Genomic DNA, 20,550 nt, shown 5'->3' with positions numbered 1-20,550 from the left:
CTCCAACACACACATGCACATCTTTAGTCAAAAACAAAACACGAGTCATTAAAATTGACACGTACTGTTTGTTTTCTTGTGCCGTTCCTGCTGATAGAGTTGGCAGTGCCACACTAAGACCTGCGGTGATTTTGCCTTCATCACGTCCTCAAGCCTCATCGCCACAGCAGGACAGTCCAATGACAACAGGTCAGCATCTGTACTGAAGAACACCTCTATCAGGCCAACACTAATATGTCTCTGTCAGTATCAGCTGACTAATGTTATCCTTGGTTTACTTTGTCCACAGAAATGTTTGCCTGTGGGATACTCTGATTTCACCTAGCAATACCATGGTCCATGGTAAGATATCCCAAATCCTTCACCCAGCCTAATATAATGATTTTCCCTGTACTCTAATTTGTTTTGTGACCCAATTGCACATTTCTTCCCGCCCACCCCTTCAGCGTTCCCCTGCCATGAGAACGGGGCCACTGTGCTGCAGTATGCTGCGAAACAGCAGCTGCTCATCACTGGAGGCAGAAAGGGCTTTGTGTGCGTGTTTGACATCCGCCAGAGGCAGCTGCTCCACACTTTCCAGGCCCATGACTCAGCCATCAAGGCCCTCGCACTGGATGCCTTCGAGGACTTCTTCGTCACCGGCTCTGCAGAGGGCAACATGAAGGTGACACACTGCTCCATCACTCACTCACAAATCTGCAGTCATACTGTGATTGTGTACTCAGGATTAATGTCTTATTCTAGGTACAGACCTACTCGAGAAAATACCGCTCTTTCCATTCAGCCATTTTTAAGTTGTCTTTGTCATGTCCTACGGTCGTATCTCGTTTGACCTATTCTACACTACCCCTCGATCTCCAGTGGTACTGCTCTGTTTTGTCCATGTGTCAATATATAGACGATGTCATCGCAGAGTACGGAAAGAAAGCTCTGTCAGTGTCCTAATAGGAATCTAAATGAGCCATTAGCCTTCGTTAGATTCTTAATACTCATGATGTCATGCAGGTTATGGACATTTGTCAGCTTTGAAATCAGCGGTTATTAATTTGATGCTGTTTAACAAAGAACAAACCACTTTGAGAAAGTGTCACAGCTCTATAATTAAATTTGGCACATGACAATCAGAGTGGCCTGCTCTGCATAATAAAAACGATGAAGACCAGCAGGCTGGTTTGAAAAAGGAAGAAAAGAATCTTAACACCTGTCCCATTCTCTCTCTCTCTCTCTCTGCTCTCTCTGTCTCCAGGTGTGGAAGTTAAGTGGTCATGGCCTCATGCACTCTTTTAGCACTGAACACGCCAAGCAGTCCATCTTCCGAAACATCGGCGCCGGCGTCATGCAGGTGGAGACGCGGCCAGGCAACCGCATCTTCACCTGTGGAGCAGACGGCACCCTGAAGATGAGGGTCCTCCCCGACCGCTACAATATCCCCAGCAGCTTGGTCGAAATCCTGTAACACCTACTTCCACTTCTGAGGGTCCAAAGAGGAAAGAGACAGGAAGAAAAAAAAAACACAAAAAGCTTACGTAACACTCGCTAGGCATTAATAGAATAATTGATGGGGGAAGAGTTAGTCAAAAGGTCACCATGCTTTTGGCATCTTACAGAGTGTGCAGTGTTCATGGGTTTACTGTCGATGTAAATCATATCCACAATGGAAAACGGAGCTGCAAATATTTTTTTTCCCCAAAGGCTGAAGGCAAAGTTACAAGCAAAAGGTATCATACTTGATTTTAAAGCTAGTTTTATTGTAATTTTATTGAAGAATCTCTACTCTTAGAGTGTGTCCATAGGGAAGCTATGCATGTCCTGTTCTCGTTACGCGGTGCAATCACAGGTCTATTGATAGTGCTCTGTAAAAGTGCTCAAGCAAAAATTTTAAAAGTGTGTAACTGTCGTCATTTTGTGCCCACAGCTGAAATCTCTTAGCATCTACTGTAACCAGCACTGTGGTTTGTTATTAAGTCAGTGGTTTCCAGTGTGAATCAAGTTGTTGGAATCTGCATTTTGTTTCAATGGTTTTGCCCCCCCGCCCCGCCACCTGCCTTTTGCCCAGCTTCTCTCAGCCCTCAGCCCCCATGGAAGAGTCAATGGTGCATCACTGCTGTAGTGACACCACCCCCCAAACCTCAACCTCCACGCACCCTCACTCTCCTCTCACTGGCTGCCCGTCACTCACTCTGGCCTCTCCTGGTTTGGGTTCGACCCGGCTCGATGAGGTCCTTGAGCGTGTGTGTTCACTCTGCTGTGTCTGTCATCTGTACGCCTGCCCGCCCACCTGCCCTCAAATGCCTGTTTGTGTGGCCGACTCACTGCTAGAACATTCCTGTTTGGAAGATGATGTGTTTTACTCCTGTGACTGTGATTTCAATGTTTCCATCTGTCTGGTCCGAACCCGAATGCCCACCCACCCAGAGCAGAAACACAAAGGTTCACTTCTGGTTTTGCACAAGATATTCTTGAATTTTTTTTTTTAATTAATTTTATTGTATTATTTAAATTATTTATATGTTTGTTTGGTTGACCATTCCTATTTAACTTATTGCCTTTTATTTTAGGAATGTAAGGGGTTTTACTGTATCTGACTGGGAGATGTACAACACAGTCTACTGTATGTAAGTGTGTGTTACCTCGCTAGTTGTTTTTACTGTTTCATCCATAAGGAATAGATATTTGCACTCAAATTCTGGAGACACTAAAAGTTTATTTCAAATAAATAGGATATTGAAGAAGAAACTGTTATATACAAATGAATGTCTGGCTTTATTTGGCCTAGTAGTAAAATGTTTGAAATAGTTTTAATATATAAATTATATAAATATATATATATATATGAAATACCACAACAGCTTGTAAAAACATGAAAGCATTTCTTTATTTTTTGGTTTGTATCATACCAGCTGGATTAGTTGTAACTTTTGTTAAGTGTATGTATGGTATTTATTAAAGAGATTTGTGTTTCTCTCCCTCTTTCTGCCCACTATGTGTAATGTATGTAGCTTAAGTGTTTTACCAATGGTCCTACTGGTGTCTGGTGTGTATGTGTGTGTGCATGTAATAATGCAAAAGAAGCCAATATCATGGGTAGACGCTTACTAGGGCACTTGAGCCTGGAGGTGTGTGAGAGAACAGGTCATGGTCAGAGTTTTACCTTTGTAAAGTGAATAAATTCTTTTTATTTCATCAGGGTGATTTGGCGCTGTTGTTTGTTTGTAATTTTTCTGTCAGGAGGAATAAGCAGCCAGTGGGGACCGTGCTGCTGCGTTACAGAGGCAGGCGGACTGTGTGCATGTACAGAATATAAGAGGATACAACAAAATACATAAAAGATAATGGTCATGCAAAAACACTAAATAACTTACAACACAGAGGGACACAAACATTATAAATTCAATCTGTATTATGAACTGTTTGATACAAAATGCTAAAAAGTTTTCACACTGTTAGTAACTCCAAAATCTCACATATACATTGCAGACAGGAAATAAAAACAGCAGTATTTATTTTTGACAATATCACAAGAATAATTTCCTTCAGTGACATCTTAGTACTGACAGGAACTCTCTACAGGAAGATAAAGTTGAGACTGATGTGTACATTAGGCTTAAGCGATATGTATTTTTTCATATCTTCGTACAGTCCTGACATTTTGACGTATTTGTGTAAAAAAAACAAAGAAAAACTTAGAAGTTGAGCTACTGGTAATGGAAGTCATTGTAGCATGTATGTCAATGGGTTAGTTAGCATGCATGCTAATATTCTACTATTATTCAAAGTATGACGATATTCTGAATTTTATGTTGGTCATATAAACAACATATTCTGTTTCGATGTCCGCATTAGCGTTTCCCAATTAAAACATGACATGACGGTGTCAATCGGGTGTTAATAGCATCATTTGGCCATGTAAAGAGCGTATTCAGAATATATGTCTCAATGGACCCTTAGCTAAGTCCCGCCGCCAGACGCAGACTGACCAATCATAGTGTAGAATCAGACCAGAGTCTGACAACAACACAGCTGTGCTCCATTGACTCTACTGCAGTTGTTTCCGATTTCCTTCATTTTCAGGCTGGTTTTGTGGATTTGGAGCTAAATGTTGTGCCTGGGGCACGTCGTGTATTAATGATACTCGTTACCTGGAGAGGTTGGAAAAAGATATACGTTTCTTCCCTGTTCCAAAACCAAAATCAAACCCTGAAAAGTGTAGTGTAGTGCTAACGTTAGCTAGCTACTGAAGATATAGCCTACTGAATGTATACACATGCTGCTTTTGCTTTTTAATGATTATAACAGTGAAACAAAGACAGACCCTGCTGTACAGGAACCAGTGAAGGGAAGCAGGGAGACTTTGCTGATATTGAACCAGCTGTGTCATCGCAGTGTGCACAGATGAACATTGTTTGACTTGCCCCAGAGATCCTGTAATGGGGGCGAAGCCAAACACCGCTCATCTGCACACACTGTGATGCCACACAGCTGGTTCAATATCAGCAAAGTTTCCCTTTATATTCATTGTCTTGTGTGGTGATCAGCAGTGATGTGGTGGTTCACTTTTACACTGTGATCTGTAGCCTATAGTTCGGCTTTAGCTTCTAACTATCTTTGTCTTTTTAACCTGTTGTTGCTGCTAAGTCAGTTTGACATCCTGGATATATCCTTCAAACACAGACTGTAGACCCCTCTGTCTGCTTCTCTCTGGAATCACTGTTTCATTTTCCAAAAAATATGATAATACTTCTTCAGGGGAAAAGCCAACATTTCTTTGTAGAAGGAGAAAAACACCTACTTTTTGACATTATGAGAGACTTTGATATCAACAGATTTTCGAATATACGCAAATATTGCAATGCTGACCTTTTCAAGAAGGTGGCTGAAGGAATGAAAGAGGCAGTGTTCGCATGGTCACGCTCGAAAACTTTGAAGAAATCCTATTTTGATGCAAGGAAGCAAAATGACAAGCAGCTCCAGCTGTTCCGCTTTTCTGTATTTTAATGTGATAATCGACACGTTAGGGCACTTTAATCAGAGAATGCACAGCTGCATATAAATGGGAATTATAGTGGAATATTCATTTTCAGAAAAACAGGAATATTTTGTGTGTTTAAACTGAGTCATTAGCCGTTGTTTAGCCTACAATGTTGTGTTTCTAATACGCAATTAGCCTACTTAAACAAGTCTTGCTTGGCTTAAATATTGACGACCCGTAGAACAATGAATAAATAGGAAACTAGCGCCCTTCTTGCTGACAGACCTGATGACACACGTCAACGGACTGAACAGTGATGATGTGTTAGATAACATCATGTGTCTAAGAAACTGTTTTTTCAGTTGGGGGGAGTCATTTCAAGTTAAAGTTATATGTGGCAATAATCCCAAACAAGGGCAGAGGCATTTTTTCTTTCTTACTAGTCCTGTAACGTTATCCCTTCCATTCACTGTCACCATCATTCTCAGCTCGACTGCCTGTTCCACCAGTAGAGACTGACCTCTGGTGGTGCTTGCTGTGCACTACAATACATCGCCTCAATACAGCATCTCCGTATCAGTTTAATAGTAAGAAGAGCATCTGTATTTTTGATGGATTTGAAAATCATGTCTGGATTTTTAAATTCCCCAGAATACAATAATACCATGATAGAGCCCAAGCCTAGTGTACATCTGTCTCGAAAACCTAAATTTGATCATTTCCAAAGATGGAGTGAGTAGTTGGCAGTCAGCAGGCATTTGGCTCTCACTACGTAACAGTCATGCCTGCATGTTGTCTGTCGTGTTCAGACGGTGCGTTTTTCACTCGTCTGAGATGAAGTGGACCACGTAGAGCTTAACGTAGCCGTGGTCCCACACATACAGGTGTCTGTCCTTCGGGCTGTAGGAGAGCATTGCCAGCACTCCGCCTGGAGACCTCAAGTCAAAGGTCACGTTCACCGGCTTTCCCTTCAGCAGGTCAAAAGCAAAGGTGACCCTGGTGTCTTTGGTATCAGTGACGTACAGGACGCCGCAGGCGATGAAGGCGTTGCCAGCCTTGGTGCGGGGGTAGGTGGTGTTTATGTAGGAAGTGACGGAGAAGGTCTTCTGGTCCAGCTGGGCCACCGTGATGCTTTCATCTATGCTGGAGGCAAAGATCAGCCACAAGCCGTTCTCGTCTGCTGCCAGTTTGAAGTAGGTCTTGGAGTTGTGGAGCAGGTAGGCGAGATTATGGTACAGAGCATTTTCTATGGTAAGAGTGTGAAGCCTCTTGGTGGTGAAGTCAAATCTGTGAACAAACAAGCAGCAAGTTGTTAATGGAGTGGAGCGGAACAAATGGATATGATAGCAAGGTTCAAGGTTATTGTCTCCCCATGGGCAAATTTGTTTTGCAACTACAAATGGAAAACATCAACAACACATCAACACAAAAAATCACCAGAGCTAGAGCACACCATGTAATATAACATGTACAAAGTTTGCAAAAGAACTGCAAGGGATACAGCCAGAGATCTACTCGCTATTAAGCATATCAGTCGCAATTGGGATGAAGGAGACGTGAAATCTCTTGGTCATCTTGTGGATGTACAAGGGGCTGAAGTTTAAACTCATCCAGGGGTGGATGGTCCTGGCAGTCCAATAAAGCATTAGTGCTGCTAAGGAACTGGCGGCCAGTTGTAAATGTTGAAGAGCTTGGCCGGACTTCTCCCCGAAATCCTACTGTCAATGTTGACAAAACATCCAAGCGTATTCTCTTTGGACAGGTTTAGACTTCCAAACCAAGCAATAGTGCAAATAGTTGAAACAGATTCAATGAAACGCCTAACTTTGCGTCACACTGTCTGTCGCCTCACCTGGCAATGCTGGAAGTACCGGCGATGTGATAATAGAAGGAACCGTTGTGAATAGTGTGGCCGCAGCCCTGGTAGAACTTTCTAACATCCACAGTGTCGCTGCTGCTGTTCTGGAAGGAGGCGATGCTTTTATACTCCTTTACCACACGACCTGGGGAAGAACAAGCAAAATGTTCACTGCTTGAGCTCATTATCAGAGATCCCACAGTTTATCATCCCTGCATTGCTTCGATGGTCCTCTGCATCCAACCTACCAGAAAAGTGTTCCGCCACCCAGATTCGCTCATCATTCAGCTGAGCGGTGTCTTTCATCCACGTGCCAAATGTGCTCTCCATCTTTGACACATTCCTGGGGTTGATCAGAGACTTAATCAGGCACTCTGAGGGGAAACAAAACAACAAGCTTAGATGCTCACATCTCTACCACAGAGCACATATCATACATGTAGAAACAGTTCTTTGAACACACACCGTTCTTCTTAACAGGTTTCCCGTGTAGCTTCACAGCCTCCTTCACAGATGAGGTCTCATCATTTGGAATTGCGTGTAACAGCCCTGTTACAAACAAAGTCATTTTACATTATTCACAGTGTTTACACATGGTGTGTGCTTGACAAAGCGATCTCACAGAGTCCATGTGGTAGGTGCTCTGGAACTTTCAATCATGTTACACAGTCTTCCTCAGCAGATGGAGTTGCCCAGTTTTAATGGAATTGTAGTTACAGTAAACCTTGAAATTTCAATTTCAATTCCATTTGATAAGGTCAACAAAGGCCTCTTACCCAGGGTATGAGCAGCCTGAAGGTTGGCTCTATGGTGCCTTGTTCTGGGAGGCCCCTGAGGACCAGGAGGTCCTGGGGGACCGGGAGGACCTGGAGGACCAGGAGGGCCTGTACAAAGAGTAGAGGACGAATTGTAAACCCTCTTGATGTACAAAATAAGGTTTATTCTTATATTGAAAGACTTTTTTTTGCAAATCAAAATGGTTTAAGCGACACCATATCATGAGTGTAAAGCTCTACTTGCCCTCAATAATGACATCATTGGATGGTTGTCCCTTCTCTCCAGGTGGACCAGCTTCTCCTCGCTCTCCTTTTTCACCAGGTTCTCCTTTCTCACCTGAAGGAGGACATTATGCCAAATAGCTCAGAGACTGCATTCATAAACTCAATACACTTGACCCTATTGTTAAAGCCATGAACTATTCCATTGACATCCTCTGGTGAATCATGCAATCCTCTGTGGTGAACACAGTGAAGTGGGAGAACACTGGGTAGGAGTATCCGGTTCATTTAGCTGGAGCCCAAAACCACAGAGATGAATAATGTTAACAGAGAATGTGAGAGAAATCAGCTGTTTCAACCTCTTCAGTCATTCACTGTGGATAAAGTCTGACATCATTATGATACACAGATAAATCTGGAGTGTGTTAGTATGTTCTGAGTTTGTGTCTTTGTGTGTGTGTGTGCATGGTTTAAAGTGGCTGCCTGTGCGTCTTGGTATTTTTAACCCCAGGTTATACTCAACCCTTTGACTGTCACATTGTAACCGTAGTTCTTCACTAAAATGGCCAGCGTTGCCCGAGGCATTGATACAAATAGATGGTGAGTAAAAACAGAATAGAGCCTCACTTTTTCTTTACCTTTTTTTCCTCTTTTCCCATCAGCCCCGGGCACTCCATTCACTCCTGGGATGCCATCAGTCCCATTGTGGCCGGGCATACCGTCCGCACCGGGCAAACCTACAGTAAGACAGAAAAGTCTTCACCATGGACTGAGTGGAAAACACATTGAGCAAAGATATGGGTCAGTAAACCTCAAAGGAGACATACAGTGTGGCTGGTTTTTAAATTTGGATCCAGATTTAAGGGTTGACTTACCAGGCGGTCCCGGTGGTCCTGCAACAGAAGGTTAGAGGATGTTAGTGGATAAAAGGTGATATTCTGGACATGAGTAGGTTGCTTAAGCATAGTTTTCAAGGGGACGCAAGGGACGCATCCCCCTTAATATTGAGAACATATACATTTGTCCCCACCAATAAAAACACGATATTAGCAGAGGACTTTTATTCTGATGAAATTAAAGACATTTCCACCATAAATAGCTGCAGAAAGGGCACACATTGGTGCATAAAAATTCACTAGAATGCAGAAAATTATGTGTCTGATGCTCAACATTTCCTGGGGGAGTACACCCAAACTCCCCTGTCTTGTAGGTGTCCCTCTATATGTTGAGAGAAAACGTGTTCTCTTGGTAGGCAGTGGTTTCCAACTGGTCCAGCCACAGGGTCCAGATTTCTCCTTAGTTCAAGTGTGCTGAAAACTCACTGTACTTCAAAGCAAAGTGTATTTTTTACAAACTTGACACACACAAGACACTTGGGGTCCATTCAGAATGGAACCACGACCCACTTTTGGACAGTGACCCACCAGTTGGAAACCACCAGTTTAAAGTATATGGATAGACATACCGGCGATGCAGACTCCTTTGGTGCTGTTGCAAATGTCGATCAGCAATTTTATCTGAAGAGGAAAAGAAAACATAAAAATGTGATTAAAATACATCTATAACATCTACAGTATGGGGTAATGGAGCAAAAATAGCTGTGGGCCCCCACTGATGTCCAGTATCACCTGTGGCGGAAACATTAAGATACTTTACTTACATAAAAGTAGCAATGCACCTCCATAAATATACTCCATTATAATTTAAACTGTTATTAAAGTAAAAGTATATTTATTTTTTTCATTCATTTTCCGTAACCGCTCATCCTGTTAGGGGTCGCGGGGCGCTGGAGCCTATCCTAGCTGACATTGGGCAAGAGGCGGGGTACACCCTGGACAGGTCGCCAGACTATCACAGGGCTGACACATAGAGACAGACAACCATTCACACTCACATTCACACCTACAGACAATTTAGAGTCACCAGTTAACCTGCATGTCTTTGGACTGTGGGAGGAAGCTGGAGTACCTGGAGAAAACCCACGCTGACACAGGGAGAACATGCAAACCCCACACAGAAGGGCTCCCCCACCCTGGGTTCAAACCAGGAACCCTCTTGCTGTGAGGCAACAACGCTTACCACTGCGCTACCACTTACCACTCATTGTACCGCCCCCCCCCTCCAAAAAAAAAATTATTATAAAAGTTAAAAAAAAAAAAAGTAAAAAAAAACGAAAAAGAAAATTAAATAAATAAAATAATAAAAATAAAAGTATATTCTTCTTCTTATAATTATTATTATTAGCAATAATAATAATAATAATAATAAATATGAAAGTTTTACTAATCATATTTTCTAGTATGTAGAATCTTGATTTACAAAGCAGCTATAGCTAAATGTTGTGAAGTGTACTGCATATTTTCCTCTTTAATGTTGTGGAGTAGCAGAATTTGTAGCATAATATGGGAATACGTAAGTACAGTACATGATTCTAAAAAACACTTGAGGGCCTTGGGATTATGTAATAATGCAGGTGTTGCCTTAAGGCCCTTTTTATTTCACTCTGCATCTTGCCAGTGGTGCCAACAGTGTCACCAAACAAATAGGCAGTTAATCAAATTACCACAGACGGGAACCTGCCGACCTCTGATGGTCACAGGCCCCAAAATTATTGTCCATTTAAACCAGTGGGTGATGCAATATTATTCAGCAATGACAAAAGAATAATCTAAGACTGTGTTCAGTATTTATTAAATCTATTTCCCTGTATGCCCTCATTCTTTTTCTCTCATATACAGTCCACCAGCAGGTATCTCATCTCACCGGCACCATGGAGTAAGTCATCATCATCATCATGTCATCCTGCACATGTGCCTTGTGGTAACTCTGGCTGTGTCGGTGCTTGTGCTTCATCTCATTCTTCATCTTCTTCTCTGCTTCCTCTCCCACCTCCTGGCTGACCTCCTGCTGACTGACCTCCTGTTCATCCTCCTGGGGAATCTCCTGCACCTCTTGCTGTAGCTCCTTCTCCAGCTCTTCACTTCTCTTATTCCTCGAGTACTGGTACTGATACTGAGGCTGTTGCCCCGCACTGGCCCGCATCCCCGCCGCTCCTCTCGGCACCTCCTGGAGGAACTCCACCACGGAGCTCTGCTCCACCTCTGTCAGCTTTGCCCCTGTCTGCTCCAGCAAGACACGCTGCTGATTCTGCTGGACCAAGAGCACTAGGAGGCCCACAGAGTTCATCAACGCCACAATGCACGTCCCGTACAGCACCATCCGCTGTGGGAGAGTCATGCTGGGGGTCGGGATCCACATGGTTACCACTTCACTTCCTCTTTTCTGTGGGTCACCCACCAACTTCAGCATTCACAGGAGGATACAGCTCCAGCACAGCAGAGAATAGAGAAGGTCACAGTCAAACAGGACAGAAAATGTCCACGAGGTTGGCACCAAAAATCAATTTAAAATAGAGTCGAACTAATCCAAAGGAAGGAGAAGAAGGAGGAGAAGGTGAGAGAGGAAAAAAGGAAGTTCTTCGCTGAAATTCAAGGTGTTGTCCACGTTATCTGAAAGCTCCAAATAGAGTCCAGTCAGCTTTAGTGTCTGTGCTCCAACCGGGTCGTCTTTCTGAAGGCAGACTGGTAAATACAGTGCTTGTTGTGCTGTTCGCCAAGTGGAGAAGGGGTTGTGTATATGTGTGTGTGTGCACACATGCAAACCAGTAATGTAGGAGTGGGCATTACACAATCTTCTGGGCTTGTCTGGGATGAAACCCCCGCCTGTTCAGTCACCTGATTTATATTCAGCATAACCCATTCTACTGCACCGCCGTGGGCAGACTGACATCACACACACACACACACACACACACACACACACACACACAGACAATACACATATGCACAATGTACGCACAAAAGTACTCACATACGTAACACGTGAAAGCTTGAGTAACACCAGACAAACTGACTGGTCATTGATGTTTACAGACTTTTACACATTATCATTATTATTATAAGTCATAGTAGAAGTACAACAGAGCCAATGTTGAATGAAAAGCAAATACATGACATCAAAATACATTAACATCATTGTAGTTCCCACTGAGTTCATGTCCACTCCTGCATCCTCCCATCATTTCTCCCCCGGCGCTGGTCCTTGTCACATCCTCACAGCTTCCATCCACCAACTGCAACCATGACCCATTTCCATTGCTTTGATTTGGGCCAGAAAAGTGACATTTCACCGCAAAGATGACAGGAAAAAAAACTCTTCCCCTTTTTGACTCAAGTGCAGGTTCTGTTATTACTGTAATAACAAATTTTGTTTCAATAAGACAGTTAATTGGCCTCTCTGGTGATGTGGAGTGGGGCTGGATTCATGTAGCTGACCTACATGCTCTTACAGCCTTATTATGCCCCATATAACTTTGATGCCCACACACACACACACACACACACACACACACTCATGCACAGGAAGAGGTAGAGAAAGAAATATAAAGCAGTATTACTGTGAGATTGCGGTCCTGGTCTCTGTTGACCGGAGCTGCAGTATGTGGGCTCCTGCCTGAGGCTGTAGGTTACCGACAGCCAGTTGTTGGACAGCTTGAATCGCTCTAGCAGATGTGTATACGTGTAAGCACATACGGTCTTAAGAGCACTGAGGTCGTTCCTTTGTTGTCTCTCATTCACTGCGCTCTGAGCTCGACCAGCTGAGACTAGGAACAAAAAGCAACCATTCGTTCCACCTCTCTGATTTAAAATACTCAAGGGAAAGACTGCACCACAAGGATCTTAAAAATATTTTTTATAATCTTTGCAAAGCTGCTAAATGAAAGCGAGGATGCATTAATTACAGCATGTCAGCGTGCCCACAAAATCTTCTCACCCTCTGGTCTCTCAGTGACCTTTGCTGGTTCTGTTCTCTCCCTTCCCGAGGTGCAGCTGCTGGGAAAGCGGCCTTATCTTGCCTCTTACCATCGAGCTGAGAGATTCATGTCCATCCTGCTGCTGCAAGCCAAGGACAGCCAGATGGACATGTATTCCCACAAACTTTATCCTCCCACCCATCTCTTTTCTCTGTCCAAGTGCCTTTTTTTCTCTTTAAGCTGTTATCTATGAAGTACCACAAGTTTAATTATTTAGAAACTACAAGTCAGCAAAGTCACTGAGAATTAAAAAACAGAATAAATCGCATTAAAGGGACAGTTCGGATTTTTTGAAGTGGGGTTGTATGAGGTACTTATCCATAGTCAGTGTATTACCTGAGCAAATTTATGGCTGTGGACAGGGGGGCAGCAGCAAAACATATTTTCACAGTCTGTTGCAACAGGGAGGCCGTTAATAAATGGAGCGACACCTGCAAGCTACTTCAGGCAGTCAGCTCGAGCTGCTCTGATTCATACACACACGTCATACGTCACTCTACATATGTTATCTACAAAACACACCCTCCCAATTTGGCGGTCTATTTAAGCTGCAAAATCTTCCCAGCTCTCCCTTTGCATCGTCTACATCACTGCTGCCCTGCATCAGTACTGCTACTCACTCTTTCAGCCCTACCTCCAGCATCCACCTGCAGGAACTGAGCTCCAAATATTTAATCATCACTTCCCAATATCTCATGTAGATATATCTGCGGGGAGTGATGAGGCCAGAGTCTAGATGCCAAACTCTAACTATGTTCTGCTGTTGAAATAACATTAAAACATGACTGAACTTCCCCATCTACTCTCGTCAAAGTCACCAGACTCCATTGACAAAAACAGTAATTTTGGCTCACTGAACACGAGAGCTGCTGGTCTACCACTGCCTCAATTAGTTAGTTAGTTTGCGTTATTGTGTGACTTTGGTGAATCCAAACTAACCCTTTTAAATGTCAAAGTCAAACAATAACACACACTAACAAACTAATCGAGGCAGCTGTTGACCAGCAGCTCCTGTGTTCAGCCATGTTAAATTACTAGTTTTCTCAGTGGAGTCTGGCTTTGAAGAGAGTGATACAACAGCTATAGATCTCTGTCAGAAATCATTGTCTAAAGCAAGTTACAGCACTGAAAATATTGTACAGATAGCATGCACTTCAACAGATATTGATTTTTTTAAGGTGGGACTATTTTTGGTGGCAAAAATACACGTTGTTGTTGACCCCTCCACATAAGTCCATTGCTTAGCCTTCATGTTGGTACTTTTATCTGCTTCTCCAAACTGAGGGGAATGCAAACCAGTCAGTAACCAATCAGTAAAATAGTGTACTAAAGAAAATCAGGGAAAAACTGAACCCCTAAACAGTCTAAATCTGAATTTAATGCAATGAGAAACATACACAATTGAGAAGAGTCTCAGAACTTCAAGTCCAGTATATTATGTAAGAGGAATTTATTACATAAGTGAAGTGATGGGACAGGCAGTAATACTGTCCATAGCACATAACTCACAGTGGCTTGTGAGAGCGGTGGTTGGGCAGCGAGTTTATCTACTGTTGTCACATCTCTTTACCATCTCTGCAATGTCCCCTTTCAATCTGAATTGTGAGATCAATTCCTAAAGGTTGTTCAGACAGGCCTCATATCACGAGTCTGAATTCATATCCCCTCTTATTTTCCACTTTGACTGCCTGTCAGGCCTCAAAGAGGAGTTGATAAATTCTGTTCCGACATCATACATATTCTGACATTTAACCACTGTCCTCCAGCTCTCTATCAATCTTGTTTGTTCACTTCTGAACAACTCTCCTCACATGTGGCGGAGACAAAGATGTGGTTGACCACAACACAGAGCACAGAGACAAGGTTACATTAACCTCTGTTTTCGGGAGAAACGGAGTTGTTGTCCCCACGTAATCATGCAGAACAATCTAGGTCCGAGCCATCATACAGGGCATCGTTATCAAGGCAGGCCCTCAGCACACAGTCGCTCATTTGAACTATGCGCATTCTTGGAGTCAAATGTGGGCAGTGAGTGAATTCACAGAGTCCTTTATACGGAATGAGCAAATGGAACAAAGACATAGTCAGACATTGTCATAAATAGTGAAATAATAGAAAATAAATAAAATATCCACCCTGCCTAAAATTAAAGGGTAATTTTGGTATCTTTAAACCTGCCTGCTCCCCCATATTTTTGTCTAAGTGACTAATGGGAAGCACAATTTTTTAATTGACATGACTACAATCATTTTAGCGTGTATAAATGCAGCATATTTTCACATCTAACTGGGTGAATTAAGGATTTATTCCAACCAAACCAGTGATCTTCATTTTGTTTCTGTCAATTTTGAATGAAGTATGCTTTACAATGACAAAATTACTCTTTATTCAAATGGAGTCTGGTGGGTTTGGTGATGGCAATTTTGGGGCCGTTCCTGATTAAACAAAAAGGATCTTACTATTTCACAAAAAGGTCTGTCTCTCTATGGTTTCTTTCCATAACGTTGTCAGACACTTATAATAATCTGAGCCTGTTAGTGGCAAAAAAAACCAAAAACAAAACACTTTTAGTGAATGTAAACTGTCAGTGCATAAATGCCTCTGAGTGGTTACTTTGCAGCCTATTTTGCTGCTGCTGGCTGCATTCCTGTCATTCAATAAAATGACTGACTAAAAAATTGGGACAATAAGTTTACATAACAGAAACAACAGCAAAAGGCAGTGATGATCAATGCAGCAATCCCCAGTGACAGCAACATCAGGACATGGGAATCTCAAAAACACCAAGGGCTGAAAGAGGAGCTAGAAAAGATGCGGTGAGCAAAGCCAACAGTGGTGCCAGTGGTAACTGGAGCACTGAGAGCTGCGACCCCCAAACTTTTATTCCTTTGTATTCTTTTCCATACCTTCACCAAGGATATTTTACAATTTATATTTAATCCTTGCTATCATCATCATATTTCTGTCATTCCTATTAATATGATTGTTGTTTCATTTTGTAGTCATGTCTTCTCTGTACTCAGGTCTCACTTGTGAATGAAATCTTGATCTCAATTAGACATCCTGATAAAATAAAATATACATAACAAGTCAATGTTATGGCTGTCAGAATTAAGTTGCATGAATATGTGTGTAAGATATGTTTAGATAGACACAGAGGATATCGTACACAAACAATAGGGTTTGATGAAACCATGAATAGTCAAAAAATAATCTCAAGTACAAGACAAGAGCTTAAAAATACTGAGGTAATGAATTTGAGTCTGCAAAATAATCCTAATAATTTGAATATTTAATCAGCTGCCCTATTAGTTTTTTTATTCATAGCAGCTTCACTACATGATAGTCTAAAAGCCATTTTCTAAGAACTCCCTCCACTTCAGTACAGTTTTCAATGGTGAGAATTATTGTTGCATTAGTGAGAGCACAGTTTTCTATTTATTCATGTATGTCTTTATTTTTCGTGACCTGAAAACAGTCAAATTTAATGACCTTAATCAATACAGTATCTGTCTTTAAAATCCCCAGTATGTGTAACTCTGAATTACAAATAATCAGGGTCCTCCAATCCCCCAACAAATGCCAATAACATAACTTCCTGGCTTCGATGGTAGCTACAGCCCTGAGTGAGTGAGACAGAGAGCTGCTACAGAACCTGTGTTTATAGTCATCTCATAAACACCAGTGTTGTGATTTTGTTTTCATCATGTTGCAGTAAATCTTAAGGTCCAGTTTAGCCCCTCCCTGCTCTGCTCCTCCATCTGCTGGTGGTGTGATGGAGGAATTTGATCACATATACTGTATATTGTAATGACAGATACAGTTTATATTATTAAAAAATAATATTTAAAACAGAAAGCATTTTACATGCAGCATTTAATTCGAGATTTTCCTTGTGTGTCTTCCTTTTATAGATAAAATGGATGTCTCTTAAAAAAACACAGAATTTAATTTTGCAGGACAGATAAAGCTAATGACGTAAATACATTGATTTCCTCTTTGTGGGATCCAGTCAGATTCTTTTGATGTTCAAAGGGGGAGCCAGACTTGCTCCTCATCACCAAACTGTCAAATACAACCTGTGAACTCACAACATGAAATGAACTGAGTCCTGTGCGCTCAAGGGCACAGGCTCAAATCCAACCCCTCAAGGCTGTGACTGTATTGTTTACCTTTCTCCTCCTCTGTTGTGGCTTTTGCATTACCCTGACCCAGCTCGTAACCCAGCTCAGACCACATATAAGGATAAAGCTGTGCTGAGGCAGCTCTCATCACTCAGACCTGTTGCTGGGTTTGTGCAGTTGTGGTGCGGGTTGTTTTAAATCTGCCGTCTTATGGATCTCATCTCTGCTTGTGAACGGGCGATGACTCCTGTGGGTTTGGATGACATGGTGGCAGACCTGGCCACTATGTCTCCAAACGTCACTGCAGTGGGATCACCGGGCATCTCCATGGCAACCAGACTCCTAATCTTGCTTATCTGTGTGCTGCTGGCTGCCTGGAGCCACACAGACAAGAAAACTGTGCCAGGTAGGGTCAGTAGTTTGAAGCTTTGCAGTTACTTTCTTTGTGCAGGTGGCAATACTGTCACTTAAGCTGAGATACATCACTGTCATTTACCACAACAGGTCCGTCTTTCTGTCTGGGTTTGGGGCCACTTCTGTCATATGTGAGGTTCATCTGGACTGGCATAGGCACAGCCAGCAACTACTACAACAAGAAGTATGGAGACATTGTGAGAGTCTGGATCAATGGAGAGGAGACACTCATACTCAGCAGGTTGGTCACCTCTGTTCATGCTGATGAATGAAGTCACCAGTCAATCCAGGTGTAAATTCATAATCTGATATGTAATTTTGTTTTTCTGTCACACATTAGGGCATCAGCGGTGCACCATGTACTAAAAAATGGGAATTACACGTCACGTTTTGGGAGCAAGCAGGGACTCAGCTGCATCGGCATGAACGAGAGAGGCATCATATTCAACAATAATGTGGAGCTGTGGAAAAAGATTCGCACCTACTTCTCCAAAGGTGACATTTTAACCTCTGATTATTCTGGCAGACTTGATCCAGCTATTCAGGGATTTCAGATGTGATATATTTGACTTTCTGCATTAGCCCTGACAGGTCCGGGCTTGCAGCAGACAGTGGAGGTCAGTGTCTCCGCCACACAGACTCACCTGGACGACCTGGACGGTTTGGGTCATGTGGATGTCCTCAGTTTCCTGCGCTGCACCGTGGTCAACATCTCCAACAGACTCTTCCTGGATGTACCTGTCAATGGTGAGTAGACATGCATTAATCTATTAGTTTACAGTATCATGCATGTTGTTAATCAGATATCTGTTCAAGGGCGTAGGTTTTGTGCTCCTGATGCATTTGTTTGACCCTCTGTCCAGAAAAAGAACTGCTGCTGAAGATCCTCAAGTATTTTGACACATGGCAGACTGTGTTGATCAAACCCGACGTCTACTTCAAGTTTGACTGGATTCACCAGAGGCACAAGACAGCAGCGTGAGTCACTCCATCACTTTATTATTATTCATTCTCCTTCATACACAGGCCCACCTTTAGGTTTTCTGGGTGAGCTCTTCTTTTATAATCAAGTGTGATATATCTGTCATCTCACAGCCAGGAGCTGCAAGACGCCATAGAAAGTCTTGTAGAGCAGAAGAGGAGAGACATGGAGCAGGCAGATAAGCTCGATAACATCAACTTCACTGCAGAGCTCATATTTGCACAGGTCAGTCGGAGAGTTTGAATCGCTGCCAGTACTTTTGGCAAACACTCAAAGTTCCTCAATTTCAAATAAAAGTCCCCTTTGTCCTTTTTTAAAAGCCCTTTCAGACTTCAAACCATATCTCAGAAATACTCTATTGATCAAATATACTTTTTTACTGCCAAGTAACACCAGTCAGCTTAATTACATTTGTGTGTGTCTGTGTGTGTGTGTTTTCAGAACCATGGCGAACTGTCTGCAGAGAACGTGAGGCAGTGCGTGCTGGAGATGGTGATCGCAGCACCAGACACCCTGTCCATCAGCCTCTTCTTCATGCTGCTGCTCCTCAAACAGAATCCAGATGTGGAGCTGCAGCTGCTGCAGGAGATAGACACCGTTGTAGGTAAGATGAAATGCAGTAGAGATTAAGAGCTAGAAGTAGTGAGTGTTTAAGTGTCATGACATCTCATTGCCATCGTCTCGCTGCAGGTGAGAGACAGCTTCAGAACGGTGACCTTCAAAAGCTGCAGGTGCTGGAGAGCTTCATCAATGAATGCTTGCGCTTCCACCCTGTGGTGGACTTCACCATGCGTCGAGCCCTGTCTGATGACATCATAGATGGCTACAGGGTACCAAAGGGCACAAATATCATCCTGAACACCGGCCGCATGCACCGGACTGAGTTTTTCCTCAAAGCCAATGAATTCAGTCTGGAAAACTTTGAAAAAAATGTAAGTAGATGTATATAATCAAAAGTGTAAGAGAAAATAACTTAAAGCAAATAAATAAACTCTTGAAGACCATGAAAGCCTGTTTTCCCATTCAGCTCCTTACTTTGAGCAATAGGGACTGACATGAAGGCACAATTTTCTGGCAAAGTTAGAACAATTTTGGATTTTGTACAGGAGATTTCACACTTATTTTTTCTCTTTTCATCTTTGCTTTTCCTACTGGTTCAAAGTGGGCGTGGCTTAGCTGTACTCCGTACTCCTGTGCACCAATCAGGACTCAACATTTGAATCAGAATCTGATGATTGTTTGTTTATATTGTTAGTGTCAGTCAAATATGGTTTAAACCACACACACACACACACACACACACACACACACACACACACACACACAGCCCTGATGACTTTTGAGTGCCAAGCTTTTATTAAATCATTACACTTTTATGTTGTCAGGGGGTTTAACTGCATCTTCTCTCTGTCCTCCTTCAGGCTCCTCGCCGTTTCTTCCAGCCGTTCGGCTCGGGCCCTCGCTCCTGCGTTGGCAAGCACATCGCCATGGTGATGATGAAATCCATCCTGGTAACGTTGCTCTCCCAGTACTCTGTTTGCCCCCATGAGGGCTTGACCCTGGACTGCCTCCCACAGACCAACAACCTCTCCCAGCAGCCCGTTGAGCATCAGCAGGAGGCTGATCATCTCAGCATGAGATTCTTACCCAGACAGAGAGGAAGCTGGCAAACACTCTGAGACTCTGACATTCAGTCTATGACCTCCATTACTGCATTTATGTTATCTCACGGCTGTACAAAGCTACGTTTTATGTTTTGGTTTGTATCAAAAATTGTTTTTTTACTTGAACTTTTATGCATTATGTGAAATGTAAGTTTAGATGTCCTAATACTGAAATAAATGTAAATTATTGTGCAAATATTGTGTGTTTTTGTCTTCTTTTTTTATTTTTACTCATTTATCCTAAATTTTAGTTAGTGGCATTTTGAAGCATTTTGCAAGGAAGAAAGTGACTCTTAGTGTGAAAAAACCAGACTCTTCTGTTTTTTAAACTCTCCTCCTCTTTTTTTTTTTAAAAAAAACATCATATTTTAAGTGTTGTTTATATTGTCAGCTGAATTTCCCCCTTGGAGATTAATAAAGTATATTAAATTGAATTAAATAAATTTGTGTGTTAAAGATGCCATAGAAAATGTGTACTGTTATTATTATAACACATTTTTTTTTTATAAAATAAGATTCTAAAATAAAATAATATAAATAAATACAAAAAATATATATAAAATTGTTGTTGTACACAAAGATTTAAATAATAATAATAATAATAATAATAATAATAATAATAATAATAATAAATTCCAACCATGAGCACCTCCTCAGATGACAGAGCA

The 20,550-nt window shown here is 42.2% G+C and overlaps 3 protein-coding genes across 7 annotated transcripts in view; 2 read left to right on the top strand and 1 right to left on the bottom strand.

Annotated features, from left to right (window-relative positions):
• dmxl2 (Dmx-like 2) overlaps positions 1-3,183 on the top strand; it is a 43,845-nt gene extending 40,662 nt beyond the window's left edge. For all 5 annotated transcript variants that reach the window (XM_049601309.1, XM_049601301.1, XM_049601340.1 and 2 more), the window contains 4 exons: positions 98-189; positions 290-342; positions 447-664; positions 1,247-3,183. In XM_049601309.1, the coding sequence (XP_049457266.1) occupies positions 98-189; positions 290-342; positions 447-664; positions 1,247-1,456 (573 nt within the window). In that variant the 3' untranslated portion in view covers positions 1,457-3,183. The remainder of the gene's footprint in view (positions 1-97; positions 190-289; positions 343-446; positions 665-1,246) is intronic.
• On the bottom strand, positions 2,465-11,473 carry gldn (gliomedin). The gene is made up of 10 exons (XM_049601409.1): positions 10,589-11,473; positions 9,291-9,342; positions 8,701-8,718; positions 8,464-8,562; positions 7,848-7,940; positions 7,604-7,711; positions 7,293-7,376; positions 7,076-7,201; positions 6,822-6,972; positions 2,465-6,256 (listed from the first exon to the last, which is right to left on the bottom strand). Exons 1-10 carry the CDS (start codon positions 11,132-11,134, stop codon positions 5,791-5,793), a joined length of 1,743 nt encoding a protein of 580 aa, XP_049457366.1. The 5' UTR covers positions 11,135-11,473; the 3' UTR covers positions 2,465-5,790.
• Positions 11,474-16,937: 5,464 nt separating this feature from the next.
• On the top strand, positions 16,938-20,193 carry LOC125904127 (aromatase). The gene is made up of 9 exons (XM_049601410.1): positions 16,938-17,228; positions 17,327-17,477; positions 17,577-17,731; positions 17,819-17,983; positions 18,100-18,214; positions 18,332-18,443; positions 18,660-18,822; positions 18,909-19,150; positions 19,640-20,193. Exons 1-9 carry the CDS (start codon positions 17,033-17,035, stop codon positions 19,895-19,897), a joined length of 1,557 nt encoding a protein of 518 aa, XP_049457367.1. The 5' UTR covers positions 16,938-17,032; the 3' UTR covers positions 19,898-20,193.
• Positions 20,194-20,550: the final 357 nt, after the last annotated feature.

Source organism: Epinephelus fuscoguttatus, linkage group LG2 (assembly GCF_011397635.1).
Source record: "Epinephelus fuscoguttatus linkage group LG2, E.fuscoguttatus.final_Chr_v1".
Lineage (NCBI taxonomy): Eukaryota > Metazoa > Chordata > Actinopteri > Perciformes > Serranidae > Epinephelus > Epinephelus fuscoguttatus.
Note: the sequence above shows the minus strand (reverse complement) of the source record. Positions and strands in the feature narration are given on the sequence as shown.